A 21,024-nucleotide genomic window follows, 5' to 3' on the forward strand; every position below is an offset into this window, starting at 1 on the left:
CGAACCCTAGATCAATGTCGGGAGATTCTTCCTGCTCCCGATCTAGGGATCGGCCATGGCGATCGGGACGAACGACTGGGGGACAATATTCAGCATGGCAACGTTCCTTCTCGTTCGTTGGCGTATTCTCTTATTCCGCTTTCACGCTTTACGTCTCCGTCCTTTTCAGGTTCCTCCACGTGGTCGACCATCAATGGCGGGGCTCCGCATGTCTCTGAGGAGGGGGCTCCACACCAGGAGTGGTTCCCTCGGATCGTATCTGTTCTGGGTGGCCAGTGGAAACCATTATCAGTTGATACTACTTGTTCTAGGGTTGCGGCGGCGATTACCACAGTTGGGGGCTGGCCGCGGATTGGAGTTGGGGGCGTACCGCTTGTGGACCTTCCTGAGCGCTCCTTCGTGCAGGCGGTGATGGCGGGGCGCGGAGATGGTAGAGGCGACTGGCGGGGTGGTCGCCATGGCGGATTTGGTGGAGGTGGAGGGGGTTGGGACCCTGGTTATACTCAGAATAACTAGAGTGGCTGGCAAGGGCAGCCTGTTCAGACCTCCGCCTGTGCATCAGGGTGCGCCACCGCCGGATCAGGTACCCCCGTATGATCCCTATGCTCAGTCTGGGAGAGGGTTTGCAAATTGGGAACCGAGGAATCAGGCTGGGGGCAGTACATGGGGCAGTTGGGTCAGAATATGGGTGGATTTCCTCCCCCAAATCAGGAAAAATTCAATTTCGGTCCGCGTGGGAGCTTCCAAGGGGATGGACATGGCGGATCTGGTGGTGGTAGACCGTTGTCTGGTGGAGGGGTTGCTGTTGATGCACCGGGTGGGGCGGTTCAGAGAGGAGATGCGAGTAGCAGCGCCCAAGGGTCTGTACAGTCTGGGTCGGTGGCCAATCGGCAAGCACAAGCCTCGCCTGCTTCTTCTGAGGGTGCTAGAACTACTGAACAGATAGATGTTGTGGTCAAGCTCTGCTATAAGTGTGATCAAGTTGGCCATGTAATCAAAGACTGCAAGATTCTTCTCTTCTGTGATGTTTGTGGTAAAGACTCTCATCTGACTTCCAAATGTGTGCTGCCTATGCAACCAAAAGCTACTGCTCAATTGGTTGGAAGTGCAGCAGATGGTCTTCAAATGTTTGTTTCTGTTTGGGTGAAACTTTCTGGTATACCTGATTCCTTGATGCATTACCAAGGTTTTTGTATGGCTGGTTCAATATCAGGGACAATGCAAGAAGTAGATATGGTCAGCTTTAGGAAACATGATGTGGTGAGGGTGAGAGTAGGAGTGATGGATCATTTAAGGATTCCTGATTGGGGGCCTCTGACTATTGATCCTTTCATCTATAGGATTTATTTTCAGCTGGAATCTGTGGTTGAGATAGGGGTACCTTTAATTGGTGGAGTTGTGGTTAAAGTCAATCCTATGCAAAGTAAACATGCAACTGAACATGATGGAGTTGGGGGCAAAAAAAGATTTAAGGACAACCAGGGTAGCAAGCATGATACTGACCCAGCTCATGAGATTAATGATGAGGAAATGGCTGCTTCCAGTCAACCTAACATGGCTGATTTAGCTCTCTCTGATGGAAGGAATGGTAGGAATGATTTACAGCTTACTAGAGCTGACATTAGTGATAAAGTTTCTGCTATTTCTCAGGTCAATCTCAGTTTTGCTAAAGAAACTGAACAACTGGATAACTTGGAATGTTCTGATGATGAATCTGATCCTAAAAGCCCAACTCAGTTTGCTAGAGATTGTGGTCTGGGTACTCAAGCCATTAATGAGATGAACAATATGGATTACAATGTTGATTCTCCTGAATCTGACAATCTGGTTCCTATTGGTACACCACCAGCTCAAAACGAAAATGTAGGCACTCCAAAAAACTATGCTGATGCAGTTAGGAATGGGCAGAATAGTCAAGGAAAATCTCCTGTACCAATTAAAGATGGGAAAACCAAGAAGGGTACTATTATTGATGATGGCAATAGAAGAAGGAGTAACAGGAACACCAATGATGATAAGGCTACCTTGGACAGGCAATCGATATGGCAAGATTAAGGAACACGGAGCTGCAGAAAGGTACTGATTCTATTAATAATTTCCCTACAGTTTTAAATACTGATGACTTTACTTTACAGCAAATAGCTAGTCAATTAGGAGTTAATATTGGTACTTCTGAATTAGAAATTGATGACAATCTGAAAGTTATCAAGGACCTAGAGTTTGCTAGAACTACTTTGTATATGGCAAATCTTAGAAAATCTAATGAAGTTACTCAGGAACATAATGCTAAGTTGGATAGTTTTGACCCTGATGTTATACAATATTTATTTTCATCTTCTGAGGATGATCAGAATGAACTAGCTGACATCCTTGATCTTAAGATTGGTACTGGTAGTAGTAACAAGAAGAAATCTAAGGTTTACACTGGGCATATCAGTGTTAAACCAAAGGTTAGAGGTAGGAAAGGTACCAAAAAGAAAAAGTAATTAATGTCGGGTCTTTTTTGGAATGCTAGGCGCTTAGGGCAGAACCATAAAAAGAAGTTTCTTCAGGAAGCTATCTTTGAAAATCAATTAGTGTTTGTAGGTGTGCAGGAGACTAAAAAGAAAGATTTTAAAGATGATTGGCTAAATTCCTTGACCGGTAATGATAGATTTGTTTGGAATTGGGTTCCTTCTGAAGGCCAATCAGGAGGGTTGCTCCTGGGGGTCAATGATTCTTTTTTTGAGGTTGGAGACTGTGATAAAGGTGATTATCACATTAGAATGGTTGTGTATGACAGGAAGAATGATTTTAAATGGAATTTGGTTATTATCTATGGTGCTGCTCATGATAAAGACAAAGACAAGTTCCTTGTAGAATTAGTACATGTTTTGGGTTTTAATAGGCTGCCTATTGTTGTTGGAGGAGATTTTAATATAATTAGGAAGGTTTTTGAGAGGAATACACCTAAGAAACCAAGCAAATGGACTGCTCTCTTTAATGGTATTATTGAACATTGGGTTTTACAAGAAATAGAACTTTCTGGTCGAATCTTTACTTGGTCAAATAATCATGATGATCCTTTGTTTGAGAAATTGGATAGAGTTTTAGTAAGTCCTGAATGGTTGAAAGGGCATTTTGATCCCTAATGAGTTTTGGTGTTAATGACAACATAACTTGTGGACTAATTGTGTGCCAAGTGTTTTCAGATTTGATAACTAGTGTTGTGACACGATTCATCGCCCTCAAAAAGGAAAGAAGCGTATAAGGATTTACGACTTTTTATTTTATTGAGTCGTAGGAAAATCCGTACTATAAAGAGTGAGTCCATTTGGGAAAGCTTTGGGTGAATCAACTTCACGTACACAAATCTACTAGATTGCACCCACATAAAGCCTAAATCCAGTTTTGAGTTGAGAGTTGTCGTTATCCTGCTTTGGCTGTCAGATTTTTCCAGTGATAGCCGGTTCTACCGCCTAATTAACCGGAGGTTTCGGTGGGCGGAAGTTCTACCCTGGTGCCGGTCTGGTACCGAAACGCTACTGGAATCCTACTGCGTAAAGCGGTAGGAGGTCGGTAGCAGGGCGGAAGTTCTACCCCTTAGAACTTCCGGTCCACTACCGGCCTGGTACCGGAGTTACTGAAATGTGTCCTAACGGCTGGATTTCGATGGGGTATAAAAGGAGCTTCGTCCCCAACGGGTTTCTTGCCCGAGCACACTTAGTTCATCCCCATTCTCTCACTCAAGAACACCAAGAGCTTCAAATCTCGAGATCTCTCTCCCTAGTGCATCCCCCAAGCTAATACTTTGAGGAAGGGTTGAGAAGAGCTCGATCTAGGGTTTCACCAAATCAAAAGTTGATTCCCCTCGTTTTCCTTGGTGGATTTTGTTACTCTTGGGATTTTGGGATCCCTAACCGGAAAGTGTCTCTTCAAGCACTCCAATCTTGTGAGGAGATGTTTGAGGATTTGGGAAGGAGCCTCCAATTTAGTTGTGGATTCGTGCCCTTCTCCTTGTTTGTAAAGGTTCAGCGTTCGTCTTCAAGGAAGCCATTAGTGGAACTCACCTCGCCTTTGTGGTGTTGTGAGAGCTCATCCCACCTTTGTGGTGTGGCGAGTTGGAGAATAGAGTGAGCCTTCATGGCGTCTCTTCCTTTGTGGTAGAGCACTCCTCCAAACGGAGACGTACACCGATCCCAATAGGTGGAACTCCGGTGAAATCTTCGTCTTCTCGTGTGGTATCATACTTGCCCCTTTTACTTACTTGTTTTACTTCATTGTCGATACTTTGCTTCGGCTAGTGCTTCGGCTATTGCACTTCATACTAGGGTTGCATTCCTTTTAGAGTATTTAGTGGACCCTAGGATTAAGTGTTTGTATCTTTCAAGAAAAGAAAAAGGAAAGTTAAAATTTGTTAGTCGCCTATCCCCCTCTAGTCGACCATACCGATCTTTCAATGGTTAGCACATTACCCTTTAACTACCATTTCTGATTTACATAGAAAAGTCTCTGATCACACTGGGTTGCTTATGTCCTTTAGTAAAATTCCTGCTAGGTTACCTAGGCCTTTTAAATTTGAACTAAGTTGGTTCTTGCATAAAGATTTGTATAATATAGTTAACAATGTTTGGCATAAGTTTTTTCCTGGTAGAACTTTTGAGGATTTTTGGCAAAATAGAGCCAATTTTTTTAGGAAACAATTAAAAGGTTGGCATATTAATTTGAAAGGAGCAACAAAAAAGCTCAAAAAAGAACTTTCGGATCATATTGATAGGATTGATAGGGCTAGTGAAACTATTGGTCTTTCGATAGAGAATAGAAATTTTAAACATAGCTTGGAGTTAAGATTGGACCTAATTTCTAAAGAGGAAGAAATTATGTGGTTCCAAAGGTCTAAGGAACAAGACCTATTGGAAGGAGACAATAACACTGCTTATTTTATGGCTAGAGCTAGTGGTAAAAAAAGAAAAACTAATTTTTTTAGTTTAAATCAAGAGGAAGGCATGATTTTAGGAGATAAACATATTCTGGATTATGCTACTGCATTTTACAAAAAGTTGTTTGGCCCTAATGATTCTCTTTCTTTGTACTTGGATATACCCGTTAATAATGTTCTAGATGATAATGATAGACAGATGTTAGCTGCTGAGTTCAGTTTAGATGAAATTAAGGGAGCTGTTTTTTCTATGAGAAGAAATAGAGCTCCTGGACCCGATGGTTTTCCTATAGAATTTTATCAAAAAAATTGGGCTCTAGTGTGTGCTGATTTACTCCATTTGTTTAAATTGTTCTATGCTGGTAGATTAAATATTGATAGATTTAATTATGGTAACATTACTTTGTTGCCCAAAGGTGAGGGGTCGATAAGATTCAGATGTATATGCCTATTTGTTTATCTAACACCTTGCTTAAGATTTTTACTAAAGTTCTAAATAATAGAGCAATGTTGGTAGCTGATAAAGCTGTAGATCCTGTTCAGTCTGCTTTTACTAAAGGTAGGTACATCTTAGATGATGTGGTCTTGCTGCATGAAATTCTACATGAAATTCATAAAAGTAAGAGTAGTGCTGTTCTATTTAAGGTTCACTTCGAAAAGGCATATGACAAAGTTAATTGGTTATGCCTTGAGCAAGTTTTAGACATGAAAGGTTTCCCCTTGCAATTTACTAAAATGGTTATGCAGATAGTTAAGGGAGGTAGTGTAGGGATTACAGTTAATGATATGCTTGGTCCTTATTTCAAAACCAGGAAGGGGCTTCGGCAAGGAGATCCCCGATCCCCAATTTTATTCAATCTTATTGTAGATGGTTTGAATGTTTTACTTAAGAGGGCTCAAAGTCAAAATCTTATTACTAGTTTGGTCCCTCAATTGCGCTGGAAGGGGGTTTAAATATGCTGCAATATGCAGACGACACCATCTTTCTTTTTGATGTTGATCTGCATGGGGCAAGGAATCTTAAATTTCTTCTCTGTTTATTTGAACACTTAACTGGTCTTAAGATTAACTTTCATAAAAGTGAAATCTTCTGTTTTGGAGATGCCATAGAGAATAGCTTGGCACTAGCCCAGATCTTTACCTGTAAGATAGGCTTTATGCCAATGAAATACTTAGGTGTACCAGTTCATACTAGGACTTTAAGTAATGCTGATTGGAAAACTACTGAGGATAAAGTAGAACATAAGCTAAGTTGCTGGAAAAGGAAACTTCTATCTTTAGGGGGGAGATTGGTCCTTCGGAATTCTAGTCTTAGTCATGTCCCTTCTTACATGATGTCCTTGTATTTACTTCCTGTGGGTGTTAAGAAAAGAATTGATCATTTTAGAGCTAGGCTGCTTTGGCAAGAGGATGAAAGTGTTGAGAAGTACCACCTAGTGAATTGGCTAATGATCTGCCAACCAAAAGATCAAGGGGGTTTGGGTGTGGTTGATCTTACTATTAAAAATGTGTGCTATCTTGGTAAGTGGTTATTGAGACTTGAAAATGAGAATGGCTTATGGCAGCAGATGCTCAGAGCTAAATATTTAAGTAAGGATACTCTAACTCAATGTGAAAGTAAAGCTAGTCAATCACATTTTTGACATGGTCTTATACAGGTTAAGAATTTATATAACTAGTTTAGTAGGAAAGCAGTAGCTAATGGTAAGAATATACTTTTTTGGGAGGATTTGTGGTTAGGAGATGAACCTCTCAGTGTTAAGTTTCATAAGCTGTTTAATAATTCTTTGAATAAAGGTATTACTGTAGCTGATGCTCTCCCAAGGAGGTGTCAATCTATGACTTTTCGTAGAAATTTCACTCTTGAGACATTCCAGTTTTGGGAGGATCTCAAAGTGTTGTGTTCTAGTGTAATTTTAATTGATCAGGCGGATAGCAGTCGTTGGTTGTTAGAAAAAAATGGTCAATTTTCTTTTAAATCTTTTTATAATGTGTTGGTCACTAAACAAATTGATTTCCCTTTCAAATACTTCTGGAAACTTCACTTGCCACTTAAGATTAATGTTTTTATGTGGTTGGTTGAGAAAAAAAGTATTCTTACTAGGGATAATTTATTGCATAGGGCGTGGAAAGGTCCAAAGGAATGTGTCTTTTGTGGGAATGATGAGACCATAGATCATTTATTTCTTACTTGTCCTATAGCTAGATTTGCTTGAAGAGTTGTAGGATGTACTTTTGGTTTAACTTCCTCGCCTACTTCTATGTCAACAATTCATACTTGGTTAAATTCGTTCCCTGTTAAATGTAGATATGCTTTAACCGTTGGAACTTCTGCTTTATGTTGGTCTATTTGCAAGGCTAGAAATAATATGTGCTTTCAGAATGTACTTCTTAGTGATCCCACTAACTTTGTGTATTCACTATGTCATTGGTTGCATGCTTGGTCCATTCTACAGAAGGCTGACGCAAAAGATCAAATGATGAGGGCTTTAGTTGTTCTGTGGAAGATGGTGATGGTTATTTTGAGCAAAGCATATGGATGGTCTTTGTGCAAGCGGCTGGAAGCTGGGTGATGAACTTCTGTCAGGAACTTGTAATGGTTGCATTCTGAAGTTTTGTAGTCTCTATGGTCTTTTCTCTGTATTTTGGCTATTCCAGAAGTACCTGGCAGCTGTTTTTTCTAATCACTATTGAACTGTGGGGAGGACCTGTACTAAACTGCATGATTTCTTAATGAAATCGGGAGCTTGCTCCTTATTCCAAAAAAAAGTAAGATTGCGACAAGAATTATGGAACGGAGAGAGTAGATGGAAAGCATTAGTGCACTTAACAAAGTCGTGCTACCTGTTCTTCTATGTGTCCGCTGCGAACCTAAATCTGCAACTCGATCAGTTGATGAGTGGCAAAGGCCCTTACTGGGGGTGATAGGTGGATCTGACAGTTGTGAAAAAAAGAAGGAAAAACCCAGCTGACAGAACGAGCCAGGCGGCGGGACGACCGAATCCGGCCAGAGGAGGTAGTGGCGGCCTAGATCCAGGCCATAGGAAGGGGACTTGAGGTAGTGGCGGCCTAGATCCAGGCCATAGGAAGGGGACTTGTGACTTTATGGTCACTGACAGGTGGGGCCGGGTCCACATGTCAGTGACTGTGAAGTCACTGACTTTAAGTCAGGGAATCCCTCTCCATAGGAAGGCCTCCGCATGTGGATTTTGCCGGGGGAGGTCAGCAATGGCGCATGGGGAGGTGCAACTTTGTAACCCTCAGGGTACCCTTTGACCCTGCTTAGTTCAACCAAATGAACTAAAGTTTTAAAATGACACAACTTTTTGAAAAACTAGTTCATTTGTTTGAACTAAAGAGGGTCATAGGGTACCCCCTGAGGGTCACCATGTTGCACCTCTAGGAGGAGGATTGGGGCGGCGACGCGTGGGGAGGAGGAGGACGGGGCGACCGACGGAAAGAGGACATGGGCGAGGCGTTTTGTCCATCCAGGCTAGACGGATGCCGAAAAGGTATCTCAATGATAACGATGAACGGTGATGTTAGCCACTGCAGTTGAGATAAAGTTAGTAGCAAATGCCACTATATGGAGTATAATACAGAGTTGTATTTTTAATTTAAATATATCTTGCAGTCTAATTTATTTTATCCCTGGCAACCTAGTTTATAATACATTTATTCGAGTACTCAGAAGACATGTTGACGCCGGTACTCTAGTGTCTGTGTGTTACTCTTTTTTTACAGGAACGTGTTACTTTTCTTTACCTAGGACAAATTGCATTTTCAATTAACTATTATTACAACTAAGAAGAAAGTTTGATGCTCAGTTAAGAGAGACACACTCTTGTGAAAAAGTCATTCAACGCCAATTACCTCGACGATATTGTCATCACCGTCAACACCGCGATCCGGCAGACTTCACCACAAATGGCTACCGAAGAATAACTCGCCACAACAACTGACCGCAAAAAGAAAGCCACAACGGATGACCAACATATTAGTGAGGACTGAGGAGAAATGTTTGATTTAGACGATAAGCAAGGAAAGGGAAGCACCGCTCTCTACATCTATACCGTCGTTGTTACAAAACACCGCGGCAAAGGATTTGTGGCACCCCCCAAACACGAACCCTTGTTGATGACGGCCATATATATGCAATAACCGAGGGGTGAAACCTCAAAACCGGTTTTCCCTTAATTAACTGTTCTCCCTATGGTTTTCAGGTTCGGTTTTCCTCATAAACTGGATCACTTTCCCGCTGTTGGATTCTTCCGGCGGCGTCTTTAACAATGAATATAACCCACTGATGGTCATTTCGTAAAAACAAAAGAGAGGAGAGAACGTCGCCCAAGATGATGGCGTCGTCCGGTCGGACAAGCCGGCTATGAATTTTCACCGGGCGACATCCATGGGGAGGAGGAGGACGGGGCGACCGAGGGAAAGAGGACACGGGTGAATGAGGAGTTTCATCCATCCAAGATGGACGGATGCCGAAAATGTACCTCAAAGATAACGGTGAATGGTGATGTTAGGCGCTGCAGTTGAGATAAAGTTAGTAACAAATGCCACTAATATAGAGTTGTGTTTGTAATTTAAATATATCTTGAAGAAAGAGTAATTTATTTTATCCCTGGCAACATAGTTTATAATACATTCATAGAGGTCGATATTTTTATCGATAAATATGCTCAGAAAATCAAAGTTTATAATATACCTCACGCAGGGTGCACAGAAAGTCAGAAATAACCTCACCCTGGCTCTGCTCTATCTTATCTGCTGTTCTTCTCTTCTTCCCCTGCTCCGATCCCGCTTTCCTGCTACAGATCAGATCTGGGGATATAAACACAGCACCGCCCCGACCTCCCTGTCCGGCTGTCCCTTTCCGCGAATCGCCGCCCCTACCCCGTCCTCAAATCGACGCTTCCTCCCTCCCTCCCTTTCCAGCCGCCATCCCTCGTCCTCAAGCCATCGCGCTCCCTCCATATCCGGCGCGGCGGGTCATTAGCGGCGGCGCGACAAGGTATGGCTCGACAGCTCCCTATCCCCTACTGCGAGACGACTTCCGAGTGGAGCCGTGGTTGTGCTAGTGAAGATTCCGGGGGGCGCGAGCGGTTGGGTCTTGGTGCCCTGGCAGGATGAGGAGCGGCGAGCCGTCGCTAGAGTTCTTTTTCACTAGAGTTGACTAGCGGGGATGAGGAGCCCCGATAAATGAGGGGACTCTGATTGATTTTCTTTCCGATTGGTGATCCTGTAATAGTAGCCGGTTGTGTTTTTGCATGTTGGGCTGGATGAACGGGATCTTGGGGGAGAAAATGAGGAGGGAGTTAGAGAATAATGAGTCGTCTGCTTGGTTGAAACAATTTTCGAATTATTGTTCAACGTATTTTATATTAGCATAACCAATTTTGTTCGCCAAAACTATAGAGTGTACAGATGTATGCCCTTGTACTGCTGTAGCTCCGCCCCTGCTGCAGTGCTGCCCTGTGCAATGTTTATGTTTAGAATCTCAAGCTTAAGAAATTGGAGGTCTACATGTAATGGACATGTAGTATCTGTGTTTAGAATTGGTTTAAGGTCCTTCAAGGGCCACATGCTTCTTCCTGCTTCTTGGAAGATTGTATTATTTTCCACTTCATAATGAAATGGGCAGAGCTTGCTTTGCGTCTTCGTTTGAAGAAGATAGCTTGCGATTCCTGGGTTGTCTGTCATTGCTTGATTTGATAGCTCCTATATGGTATTTAATTTTTTCGGCTTGCTGCCCTGGCTAATTTGTAGACCTTGCACAGTTATCCATAGCTACGATTGTATTCTGTCTAAAAGCTGACGCAGATCGCATGTTGGATTTAATTCTCCTGGCATTTAAGTACAATTATCGTGCAGAAGCATAGGATAAACAGGCAACCTAAAGTCAATTTCCTAGTAATATCATGGATTCCATTTTGCATCACTTGTTTTCAATCTGCTCGCACTTCATGCTCTTTCTTAAACTTGATAGTTTTTGTATTCTGTAGGTGAATCGAGTACTCTGCTTTTGTCGAGATGTCTGACAGTCATGAAACCGACAAGAACATTGAGATGTGGAAGATTAAGAAGCTGATCAAGGGACTTGAGTCTGCTAGAGGCAATGGCACAAGCATGATCTCTCTGATTATGCCTCCACGTGATCAAGTTTCCCGTGTAACCAAGATGTTAGGTGATGAATATGGTACTGCTTCAAACATTAAGAGTAGGGTCAATCGTCAATCTGTTTTGGCAGCCATCACCTCAGCTCAGCAGAGGCTGAAGCTGTATAACAGAGTTCCCCCGAATGGCTTAGTTCTCTACACCGGAACAATTGTCACTGATGATGGCAAGGAAAAGAAGGTTACAATTGATTTTGAGCCATTCAAGCCTATCAATGCATCCTTGTACCTTTGTGACAACAAGTTCCACACTGAAGCCTTGAATGAGCTCTTGGAATCTGACGACAAGTTTGGCTTCATCATTATGGATGGTAATGGAACTCTTTTTGGCACACTTAGTGGCAATACTCGTGAAGTGCTTCACAAATTCAGTGTTGATCTCCCAAAGAAGCATGGAAGAGGTGGGCAATCTGCTCTGCGTTTTGCCCGGCTTCGTATGGAAAAGCGTCATAACTATGTTCGAAAGACAGCTGAACTTGCTACTCAGTTCTTCATCAACCCAGCTACCAGCCAGCCTAATGTTGCCGGATTGATATTGGCTGGTTCTGCTGATTTTAAAACAGAACTGAGCCAATCTGACATGTTTGATCAACGTCTTCAGACCAAAATACTTAATGTGGTTGATGTTTCGTATGGTGGCGAGAATGGTTTCAACCAAGCCATTGAGTTGTCAGCTGAGATTCTAGCAAATGTGAAGTTCATACAGGAGAAAAAGTTGATTGGGAAGTACTTTGAAGAGATTAGCCAAGATACTGGGAAGTATGTCTTTGGTGTTGATGATACCCTAAAGGCTCTTGAAATGGGTGCTGTTGAAACTTTGATGGTGTGGGAAAACCTTGATGTCAATAGATATGTGCTTAAGCATAGTGTTACTGCAGAAATTATCATAAAGCATCTGAATAAAGACCAAGAGGCTGACCAGAGTAATTTCCGTGATGAAACTACCAATGCTGAGTTGGAAGTTCAGGAGAAAACCTCACTTCTGGAATGGTTTGCTAACGAATACAAGAAGTTTGGGTGCACGCTTGAATTTGTTACCAATAAATCTCAAGAGGGCTCGCAGTTTTGTAGAGGATTTGGTGGCATTGGTGGCATCCTGCGCTATCAGCTGGACATTCGTTCATTTGATGACCTTGATGATGATGAGGGTGTTTACGAAGATTCTGATTAGCAACTAATCAGTCACAGGCCTGATGCAATCATCACGATTGATTCTGAGTTTTGCTCGACTATTTGCTCCAGAGCGCTTCAAAGAAGCTGTATGCTTTGTTTCCTATGCATGAGCTTATAATTCCATTGCTAGTTACATGATTTCTGAAATTCTCTTGTCTTATTTTCAGACCCAGAGACTGATGGACGCTGGTCGGCTTCATATTATGCTTTTTACAAGACTAAAATATCACAATTCCTCTATTAAACGGTGTCGAGAAGCTATCCTAAATCGAGATGAGAGCTAATCAAACCAAAGCTGGTTGTTATCTCCAATTCTGATGTTCTGTCAAATGCTGGTTTTTTAGCAAGTGGTCCAATGGTAGAGCATGGCAAACTGTCTGCCCTAAATTTGTGTTCTTGACTTATTGTAATCTACTACTACTATTGCACCTTTCGTAGGTGCTGTTTTTACCTGTTGCCATGTGGGGAGGTTGGATTGGATTGCGATTCAAGTGAACTTTTGGTGGTTTCATCCGGTGGTGTTCCTGCCGAGGCCAGAACGGATCTGCCGAGGAAGGTAAACTTAGGCAGCGGACAGAGACGAATGAGCTTGTTTTCTTTCCTCTGGGTTAGGAGCTGCGCCTCCTAATTTTGGTGGGGTGTTTGTTCAGCCGGCTATATTAGCTAAATGGTTAACACGTTAACCAACTCCAACAAGAAAGACCAAACACGATTCCTCGACATCACACTCTTCTGAGTTCTGATCGAGCACTTGACAAGACAACAACAGCTCAGAATTCATGTAAAAAAGGGATGCCATTCTGGCCATCATAGATAGATACCGAACGACTGAATTATTGTGCCATCTTTTATTTCCATTTTTTGTAGCTCTCAGGGCAAGCTCTGAATTGTGATGCCAGCCAAACAACAGTGGGCAAACAAGCACAATAGGATGATGATGGCATTAGGCTAGGCTAGGCTAACTCATGGGCACTCCATCAGTTTCAGACCTTCAGCATGTCTCTGAACCAGTAGGCCAAAGCCTTCGGGTGCCGTTCAAGTTCGGTTGAGTTAAAGTTGTCGAGGAGAGACCACGCAAAGTAGCCAAGCACATTAGCGCCGCCGTCAATGGCCCTTTTCAGCTCGGCGAGGTAACTCCGGTAGTACCGAATCCTGGTGATATCGTGCAGGTACTCATCACGGGTGAGGTTCCCAGGTTGATCCATTCGAAGATACATGGAGCAGTATCGGTACCGTTTTCGGTTATGACGACTGCTGGATTTCCATACTTCTCCCTGAGGTAGTTCACGCATCCGTACATCCCCGTCAGGACTATGTAAAGCCAATTAGAATTTGCCTGTAAAAATTCCGCATTGACAAGGATCTATCATGTTAATATCCATGTCAAGAGTGCAAATATGAAGTGTTGGAAGAAAACGAAGATGTGAAAGGTTGCAGCTAACTAGCTACATTTATACCTTTGGTCCAATTGGTATGCCGTTACGGTCAGCTGCAAAATTTAGGCGACAACATGTGAATTAGGCTATATTATTGTAATGCATTGATGTAAAACGTACAGTTTAAGGCAAGAAACTCACAAGCATAAGTAACCTGCCAATCGGCTGAGTAGCTAGTTGGCTTCTGCGGCACCAGTTTCTGCCCCTTGATGTAGTTAGCCGTGTATTGATTGATCCCAATATAGTCTGCTGATCCATTGACCAATTTAGTTTCATCAGGAGTGAACCTGGGCAATCTCTCTTTCACAAGGTCTTGCATTATCTGTGGGTAGTGTCCATTTATTAGTGGATCAACAAACCTGCATCCAGTTCCACCGTTGATGAAATTAACAACGATATGCTTTCTATCTGAAATTTAAGGGGACTTGTCAGATGATACTTGTATGGCCTTACCAACCAACATGGAAGTCCCTGGCTCTTTGAGCTGCTGCTTCGTCATCAGTTGAATTGGTGAGAGCTTCATACCAATTGAAGTCCAGAACAATCCCAACCTTCCCTTGCTGAGCTGCCTACATTCACGTCATTCCATCAGAAGCATAGATAGCATGATATTCATGAGATACATATCTCTCAAGATAAAGGAAATAATGGTAATGCATTTCCTGGATCTACGATACAATAACACAAAATCATGTTGGGGGCATTGTTTCCATGGTCGAGGCACATTGACCCTGTCACACTTGATTTGGTAAGAGAATTAAGAATTTAATCCAAATTACACTCCAAAGGCTAATCACATTGTAATTTACTCTTCAGCTGGTTCAAGTAAGAAAATACCTTATACTTATTCCGGTATCTTGCAACTGCGTAACCATGTGCTAAGATAAAATTATGTGCCACAATGTAAGGTTCTGTTGCTGAGTTCCCACCGGCAGCGCATTTGGTGCACCTTTGAGGAGGATTGGACCCTACATCATAACCACCAAGCACAACTATCCTTGGTTCATTGAAAGTAAACCAGTGCTTTACACGATTGCCAAAGGTCTTAAAACAGAAGTCAGCATAGTCTGCGAATAGTTCCCTGCAAAACAAATAGCATGATGATAAGTCGATAATCACACGATGTTCATCGTGCAACCTTTCACATTAGAGGTATAGCATGCTGCATTTATCTAGATAAACATATAGTGGCGCTTGTCTATTGTGTTTACTTTTGGATTAACATACAAAAAAAATTGCATGCGTAATGCTCAGTGCTTTCACCATGCAACATGTATAGTCACATTGTAATACAAAGAATAACTATTTGTTTGTATAAACCATTTAGTTTCCACACATATGCTTGTAATTCCAAACTATAAGTCAAGAATAACTCTGCAAAACACAATTCTGGCACATGCGTAGGTAGAAAGATCGAATACTAATTTCGTTTACACCGTCTTTGCATTTAACCATCCGCCATACTTCTTCTCAAGTGCAAGAGGGAGATCATAGTGGTAAAGATTGATATAAGGAGTAATGCCTGCTTAATATTCAAGTAAACATTCAGATATTAGTGTACTCGAGTTCGCATGGAAGTTTCAGAGGTTGAAATAGATGCTTAGTTATATTGTACCTTTCTGAAGCAAGTAATCTATCAGATTGTTGTAATACGCTACACCTTCTTCGTTAACTTTTCCTTCGCCATCTACAGAAATCAAAGATGAATCAATGGTGGAAACAGGTTGCGCTCATTCAGGAAAATATTAGAGCTATGTAGTAGCATGCTACAACTTCAGCAAAATTCAGTATACCTGGGAAGATTCTGGACCATGAGATAGAAAATCGGTAGGCATCAAAATTTAATCCTTTCATGAGATTAACATCTTCCTGTGCCAGCATAAAAACGTAAGTCCCTGGGATTCTTTCTTGGCAATTCTGGTGTGATTATTTAATATTTCCCCAAAAGAAAGGTATGCATATATAGTATTTACAGTTATTAATGCATTGGGAGAGGTCAATCAGCTCAACTTTGTGAACTGTGAACTATGCAGTGTAATTTGAACGGTTACAGAAATTTCACTGATAGAAAAAGCTTGGTCAGACATCTCTTCACTTAACAAAAGAAGATAGACATTGCCATTGGCTTCTATTGACAAATGAACATGATGGCTAAAGAACCATAAAACCAGTAAGAATTGACGTTTTGACTAGCAACCTAGAATGCTCCAACAATACTAGTTTTGGAGAATTTGGATTGCTGGTTCTGTTTGTATAGCAGGAGGCTCGAATGCAACTACTGCTGTAACGTCTGAAAATTATCCCGTGGGCATAAGGACTACTAGATGTGTCTTTCTTTACTTCGGACATACTTCCTCCGTTCCATGAAGATTGGAACGGTTTTGAACTAGCTCTGGTTTAAAACCGTGCCAATCTTTATGGAACGGAGGGAGTAGTACCTTGTAGTGATGATATTGATCTGTTGTGACAGTCTGCATTTTGATTCCCCACAATATTTCCTGTTCATTGCGACACAAAATAAGAAAATGTTACTGTGGACGGACGAGTTTGATGGCTCCAGATCAGGAAATAATAACCTGTTTAAATGTCAGTATTAAATAATAAGATGTTACAATTTTAAAAAACAATTCGCTAGAACACTGTTTTCAGTTACATGCACGCAGTTCAATCCAAATTAAATGGCATCATCCATTCCAAACACGTAAACTCCCTTGGCATTTTTCTTCCCAGAGAACCCATGTAAAGCCCATTTACTCTCCAGCACATGCTAAGCTGTCTGGCCTGCTTGGATTTTGCTCAAGCTGGGCCACTGCGTGTGTGCAGAAGAACATCTGACGAGAGATTTCCCCTCAAAAAACAAACAAAAAAAAATAATCTGACGAGAGATTTGGGACGTCGGTGATTTAGATTTCTAGTTTCCTATTTGGTTGGTACCACACAATTTTAAACATGTGATCTTCAGACCTTATCAGAAAATCTACCGGACTCTCGTAAGCAGTAAGCACAACAGAAGTGGTAAGCATAATAAGCAGCAATAGCAATTGGGGCTTTGGGAGCACCTGGGGTGTGCGCGAATGCGTCCCAGACGGAGGGCCCGCGGCCGTCGGAGAAGGCCATGCCCTCGACCTGGTACGCCGACGTGGCCGTCCCGAAGACGAAGCCCTTGGGGAACGACGCCTGGCTCAGCCCGCCCAGCCAATGAGCGCCAGCGCCCACGGCAGCCCGGACGGAAGCCCCTCCTCCATGGTACGCGGCCACCAGGGCAAGCAGCAGCAGCCACCTCGCCGTCGTCGACCTCGCCATCTCTATATCTCCCCTACAAACAGGTAAAACACGCTGTGCCAGAGCCACCCTGGGCTGCTGCTATTTACGAGGGAGCGCGTGGCACCCTGCTAATAATTGCTCCTCGGTGACTGTGAGTACCTGTGTTGTTGGGCGCTGGGGATATTTGGCCGTGTAATGTATGCGCGGTCGAGTTTGGACGTATTCGGCGGGTGGGGCTGCACCGCCGATGTGCTCTGCGGTGAGGTGAGTGACGAGGGCGGGAACGGAAATTTGTGGGCCAGTAGACGCCTCTCCCAGTTGGGTCGTCCGCTCTCGGGGATACGTATTGTTCTGGCGCGGCTAGCGCGTCTGCCTGGCCATGGCGCATACCATAACTTTGCCGTTCGTACATGCGTGCGCGCGTTCCTTTTCGATAATGTTCAAATGAAACACCCACTGTTTGTTAAATAAAACACCACCTTTGTTAAGGGCAACTCCAGCGGGCCGATCTAAACGGATCTTTTTTTGTCCGGTTTTGTCCGTTTGGGTCGCAGACCGCAAATCCCTCCCGTGCCCGGCCTTGGTCGTTTTTGGATCCCCCATCTTCCCAGTGCTGCGACGCAATTTGGACGACCCATTTTTTACGTCCAATTTCAAATGCCTCCCCTCCCGTGTGTGCGGCACATCCCTTGTTCTTTGGCCGCCGGCAACAATTGTGGCTAATCGCTGGCCAAATTAGTAAGCAAATTAATAAGCAAACGAACATTTCAATGTTTAACCCTCACTGGCAGACAACCATAGTTCTTTACAAACCAAAAAAAATCCTGGCTTTGGCACAAAATGAGGGCGATCAACTAGATGGCCAGACCGCATCTCGCTCTTGTATCATCTTCCTCCTGGCCTCGAACCAAGATCGCCGATCAGGGTCAAGAAGGCTCAAGTCGGCCGTCATGATCCTTGCTTCCTCGGCTAGCATAGCGACCTCGGCTTCCTTGATCCTTGGAAGGACTACAAACAGCGGACCATTCATGAGGTCGGCACACATGGATTCATGAGGACGAGGACATAAAATTTTCACTTACCAAGTCCTTGTCGCCGACGCCGCTAAGAGGCATGACCGTCACATGATCGTTGGCGCCCGCGAACTTGTTGCATTCTTGTTGCATGAGCCCCCATCTCTTTTGAAGGGACAATTCGCCTCGGTCGGATGCAAAGCTATGGGGTGGGAATTGCCGTTGCTCGTTGAAGCAACCGAAGATCCGCTTCCAATAAGCTTGCCCTTTTTGCTCGGCACCGCAAATTGGATCATGTCCAATTTCGAGCCAGGCCTCGCACAGCAGCTTGTCCTCACACTCGGTGTAGGCTGCTCTCCGCTTGCTTTTGCCCTTCTTCTGTAGCCGGGCCGCGTGCTCGAGGGCATCAGCATACAAGAGCTCGGAGTCTAAGTTCACGCCGTCCTGTGTGTCCTCACCCCACTGCTCGCATAGGTCCTCCTCTCCCTGGCCTTCGTGTTGCTGATGATGTCCTCCATGATCTGGTCCGGATCCATGAAGTACTCCGGGTTGCTCGGGTCAGCCGTGGTTGGCATTTCATCGAATAGGTTGCGGCCAGGCGGAATTGAGGAGGTAGGGATAGGACGTGGCACCTTGCTCAGCAGAACTGGTGTCGTCGTCGAGGGGGATGCGTTGAAGTCGATGATGGGCGTAGATGGTGCCCAGTTTGCGGTATCCGGCGAGTCGGAGGAGGAACCGACCGGCGGCGCGCCCTGAGCAAAAGGCGTCGTCGGACAGGTACGCGCGCGCGGGGGGGGGGGGGGGGGGAGGGCGTAGCTTTGCCTAGGAGCAGGAGGTCCGCAAGGCATCCTCCCTTTGTTTCGCAAGGGCGGCAACTTGCTCTGCCTCACGGGGCTCGGCTACGCACCCGCCGCTGCCCCCTCTTCTTGGACTCTATGGCCCTCTCTTCCGGGGTCATCTCCCTATTCGGCTTCTTGAGCTTCTCCTTGCCGGGGGCGGCGCCGGGAGCAATAGCTGGACCGGCGGTTGCAAGGGAGGGTAGGGGGCCGGTGCCGGCAAGAGTGGCGGCGGGAGGAGTGGCGCCAATTATTTCGTCCGCCATGGCCAGGTCACACGAGAAGGGCGGGGGAAGAAGAAGTGGGTGGGGAGGATGAATTTGGTCCCCGCTCACAGACAGGCAGGCCAGGGTTGAGCGTGCACGGACGCCCCTGCGCTCGTCTTCGACATCCGCACGCGACGCAAAGCCGGACCAGATTTGGGTTGGCGTGTCTCGGCGGACCGAACCGACCGTCCGCACATCAATGCGCGGAAATGGGTCGCCCCGCGGGGCGACGCGTTTTGTCCATTTCGACCCGAACAAACCGCGGAGGCCCATTTGCGTCGCTCGGCTGGAGTTGCCCACTTGCCCTTTAGCCTCAACGGAAAAAAGAAGCTACTGCATCGATGTAAGCTCGAGCCACTTTACTAGATTTCTGTTCCCAACGCAAGCCACAACCCGCACCGGCCTCCGTAGGAAAGCAATGTCGTCTCTTTTTCTCTCCGTGTTTCGCGCATCTATGATTATTTTCTCTCTCTGCCTCAGTCACTGAAATATGGATCCGCACTTGAGATTGTCACATTATGTGGTACGGAGTAGTCGTCAACATGTGGATCTACATGTTAATGTAAATGGGGAGTAGCTCCGATTTTAAGAGAAAAATATAAAATCACTAACGTTACATGGGATGATTTGTCTCCAAAATCTCCCACCCACAGCTATCGCCGAGGGAGACAGTTTCTTCACCTCCATCTTATATGAGCCTAGAATGCACCCGTCCATGCTACCGAAATTTATCTGCACTGAAAACATGTTGGGATCCCAAACATGTTACTCCCTCCGATCCTAAGTACTTGTCGTTGTTTTAGTGGTATAGTGCACTCGGCCAGCTCACACTCAAGTCTCCCTAGAACTTTGTTGAGAGAACAATCCTTTCCATGAAAACATGAAACCAAATATTAGCCATTCGACACAAGATGTATGGACCAAGAAGAAGCACAATGATACTCCCTCCATTTCACAAAGAATGGCGCCCACGCTTTTCGAGATCGAATTTTGACCAACGATTACACAAATATATGTAGGTTATATGTTACAAATTTATATTGTTGAAAAGGTTTTTGAAATACGAATCCAATGACATAGTTTTTGTAGCACAAAACATTCAAATCATTAGTCTAATTGTTGGTCAAAGTAAAATCTTGAAAAACGCGTGCGTGCCATTCTTTGTGAAAAGGAGGGAGTATCATATTTCTAATGAAATATTCCTCTGATCCATAATAAGTGTTGTACTAAATCAGCGACACGTACTTATTATGGATCAGAGGTAGTAGTAACGAATACACGGATATTTCTATTGAAATAGCAACGATACTAAATATGTTAATGAAATGTGAACAAATCTCAATGATATATCAATGAGATAATATACGTTATGGAATATCAATGATGTATCAAATCGATGAAATAATATATGATAATGAAAATATCAATAATGTATCAATGGAATTTTAATAATATATCAATAAAACAATGATATGTTAACTAAATATGAATTAAATTGGAATCAAATATCAATAAAATTAATGAGATATTTTTTGCCAAACCGTTGGTGGATTTTAACAAAACTCAAGGGTGTGGATGGAAAAAATATCGTAGAGACATTGGTGGAGTAGAAAACAAACTTAAGGGTCTAAATGAAAAATTGTGAATGCTTTATCTGATGCCAGACATCTTTGATCTACCAGCTAATATTTCGGTTTGCATGTTTCACGTGAAGGGTGGTTTCCATCCGATACTTTCTCAACTTTGTTGAAATTGAAGTATCATTTAAACCACTCTACGTACCCACGAGCACCTGTTTTCGTTATAAACAGTAAAATGAAAACATATATTTAAGAACGTAAAAAATAAGGGTGTGGCTATCTAAGTTGCCTGATTTTTAAGCAAAAAGTTTAAATCTAAGTTGACGAATCAGAACCGTTGAATTAGTATCAAGATC

At 43.6% G+C, this 21,024-nt stretch overlaps 2 protein-coding genes and 1 pseudogene across 2 annotated transcripts; 2 read left to right on the forward strand and 1 right to left on the reverse strand.

The window, feature by feature from the left end:
- The first annotated feature begins 265 nt into the window (after positions 1-265).
- On the forward strand, positions 266-7,687 carry LOC104582569. Its single transcript, XM_010232584.3, has 2 exons — positions 266-2,076; positions 7,375-7,687. Exon 1 carries the CDS (start codon positions 664-666, stop codon positions 2,053-2,055), a length of 1,392 nt encoding a protein of 463 aa, XP_010230886.1. The 5' UTR covers positions 266-663; the 3' UTR covers positions 2,056-2,076; positions 7,375-7,687.
- Positions 7,688-9,657: 1,970 nt separating this feature from the next.
- Positions 9,658-12,784, forward strand: LOC100844328 (eukaryotic peptide chain release factor subunit 1-3). The gene is made up of 3 exons (XM_003560633.4): positions 9,658-9,938; positions 10,930-12,359; positions 12,441-12,784. Exon 2 carries the CDS (start codon positions 10,958-10,960, stop codon positions 12,269-12,271), a length of 1,314 nt encoding a protein of 437 aa, XP_003560681.1. The 5' UTR covers positions 9,658-9,938; positions 10,930-10,957; the 3' UTR covers positions 12,272-12,359; positions 12,441-12,784.
- Positions 12,785-13,110: 326 nt separating this feature from the next.
- LOC100829042 lies at positions 13,111-17,053 on the reverse strand (annotated as a pseudogene).
- Between the last annotated feature and the right edge of the window lie 3,971 nt (positions 17,054-21,024).

This window comes from Brachypodium distachyon, chromosome 1, assembly GCF_000005505.3.
Source record: "Brachypodium distachyon strain Bd21 chromosome 1, Brachypodium_distachyon_v3.0, whole genome shotgun sequence".
Classification (NCBI taxonomy): Eukaryota; Viridiplantae; Streptophyta; class Magnoliopsida; order Poales; family Poaceae; genus Brachypodium; species Brachypodium distachyon.

Excerpts from the sequence above, each read along its gene's own strand:
- LOC104582569 (XM_010232584.3), top strand. The coding sequence starts at position 664 with ATGGGGCAGTTGGGTCAGAATATGGGTGGATTTCCTCCCCCAAATCAG.
- LOC100844328 (XM_003560633.4), top strand. The coding sequence starts at position 10,958 with ATGTCTGACAGTCATGAAACCGACAAGAACATTGAGATGTGGAAGATT.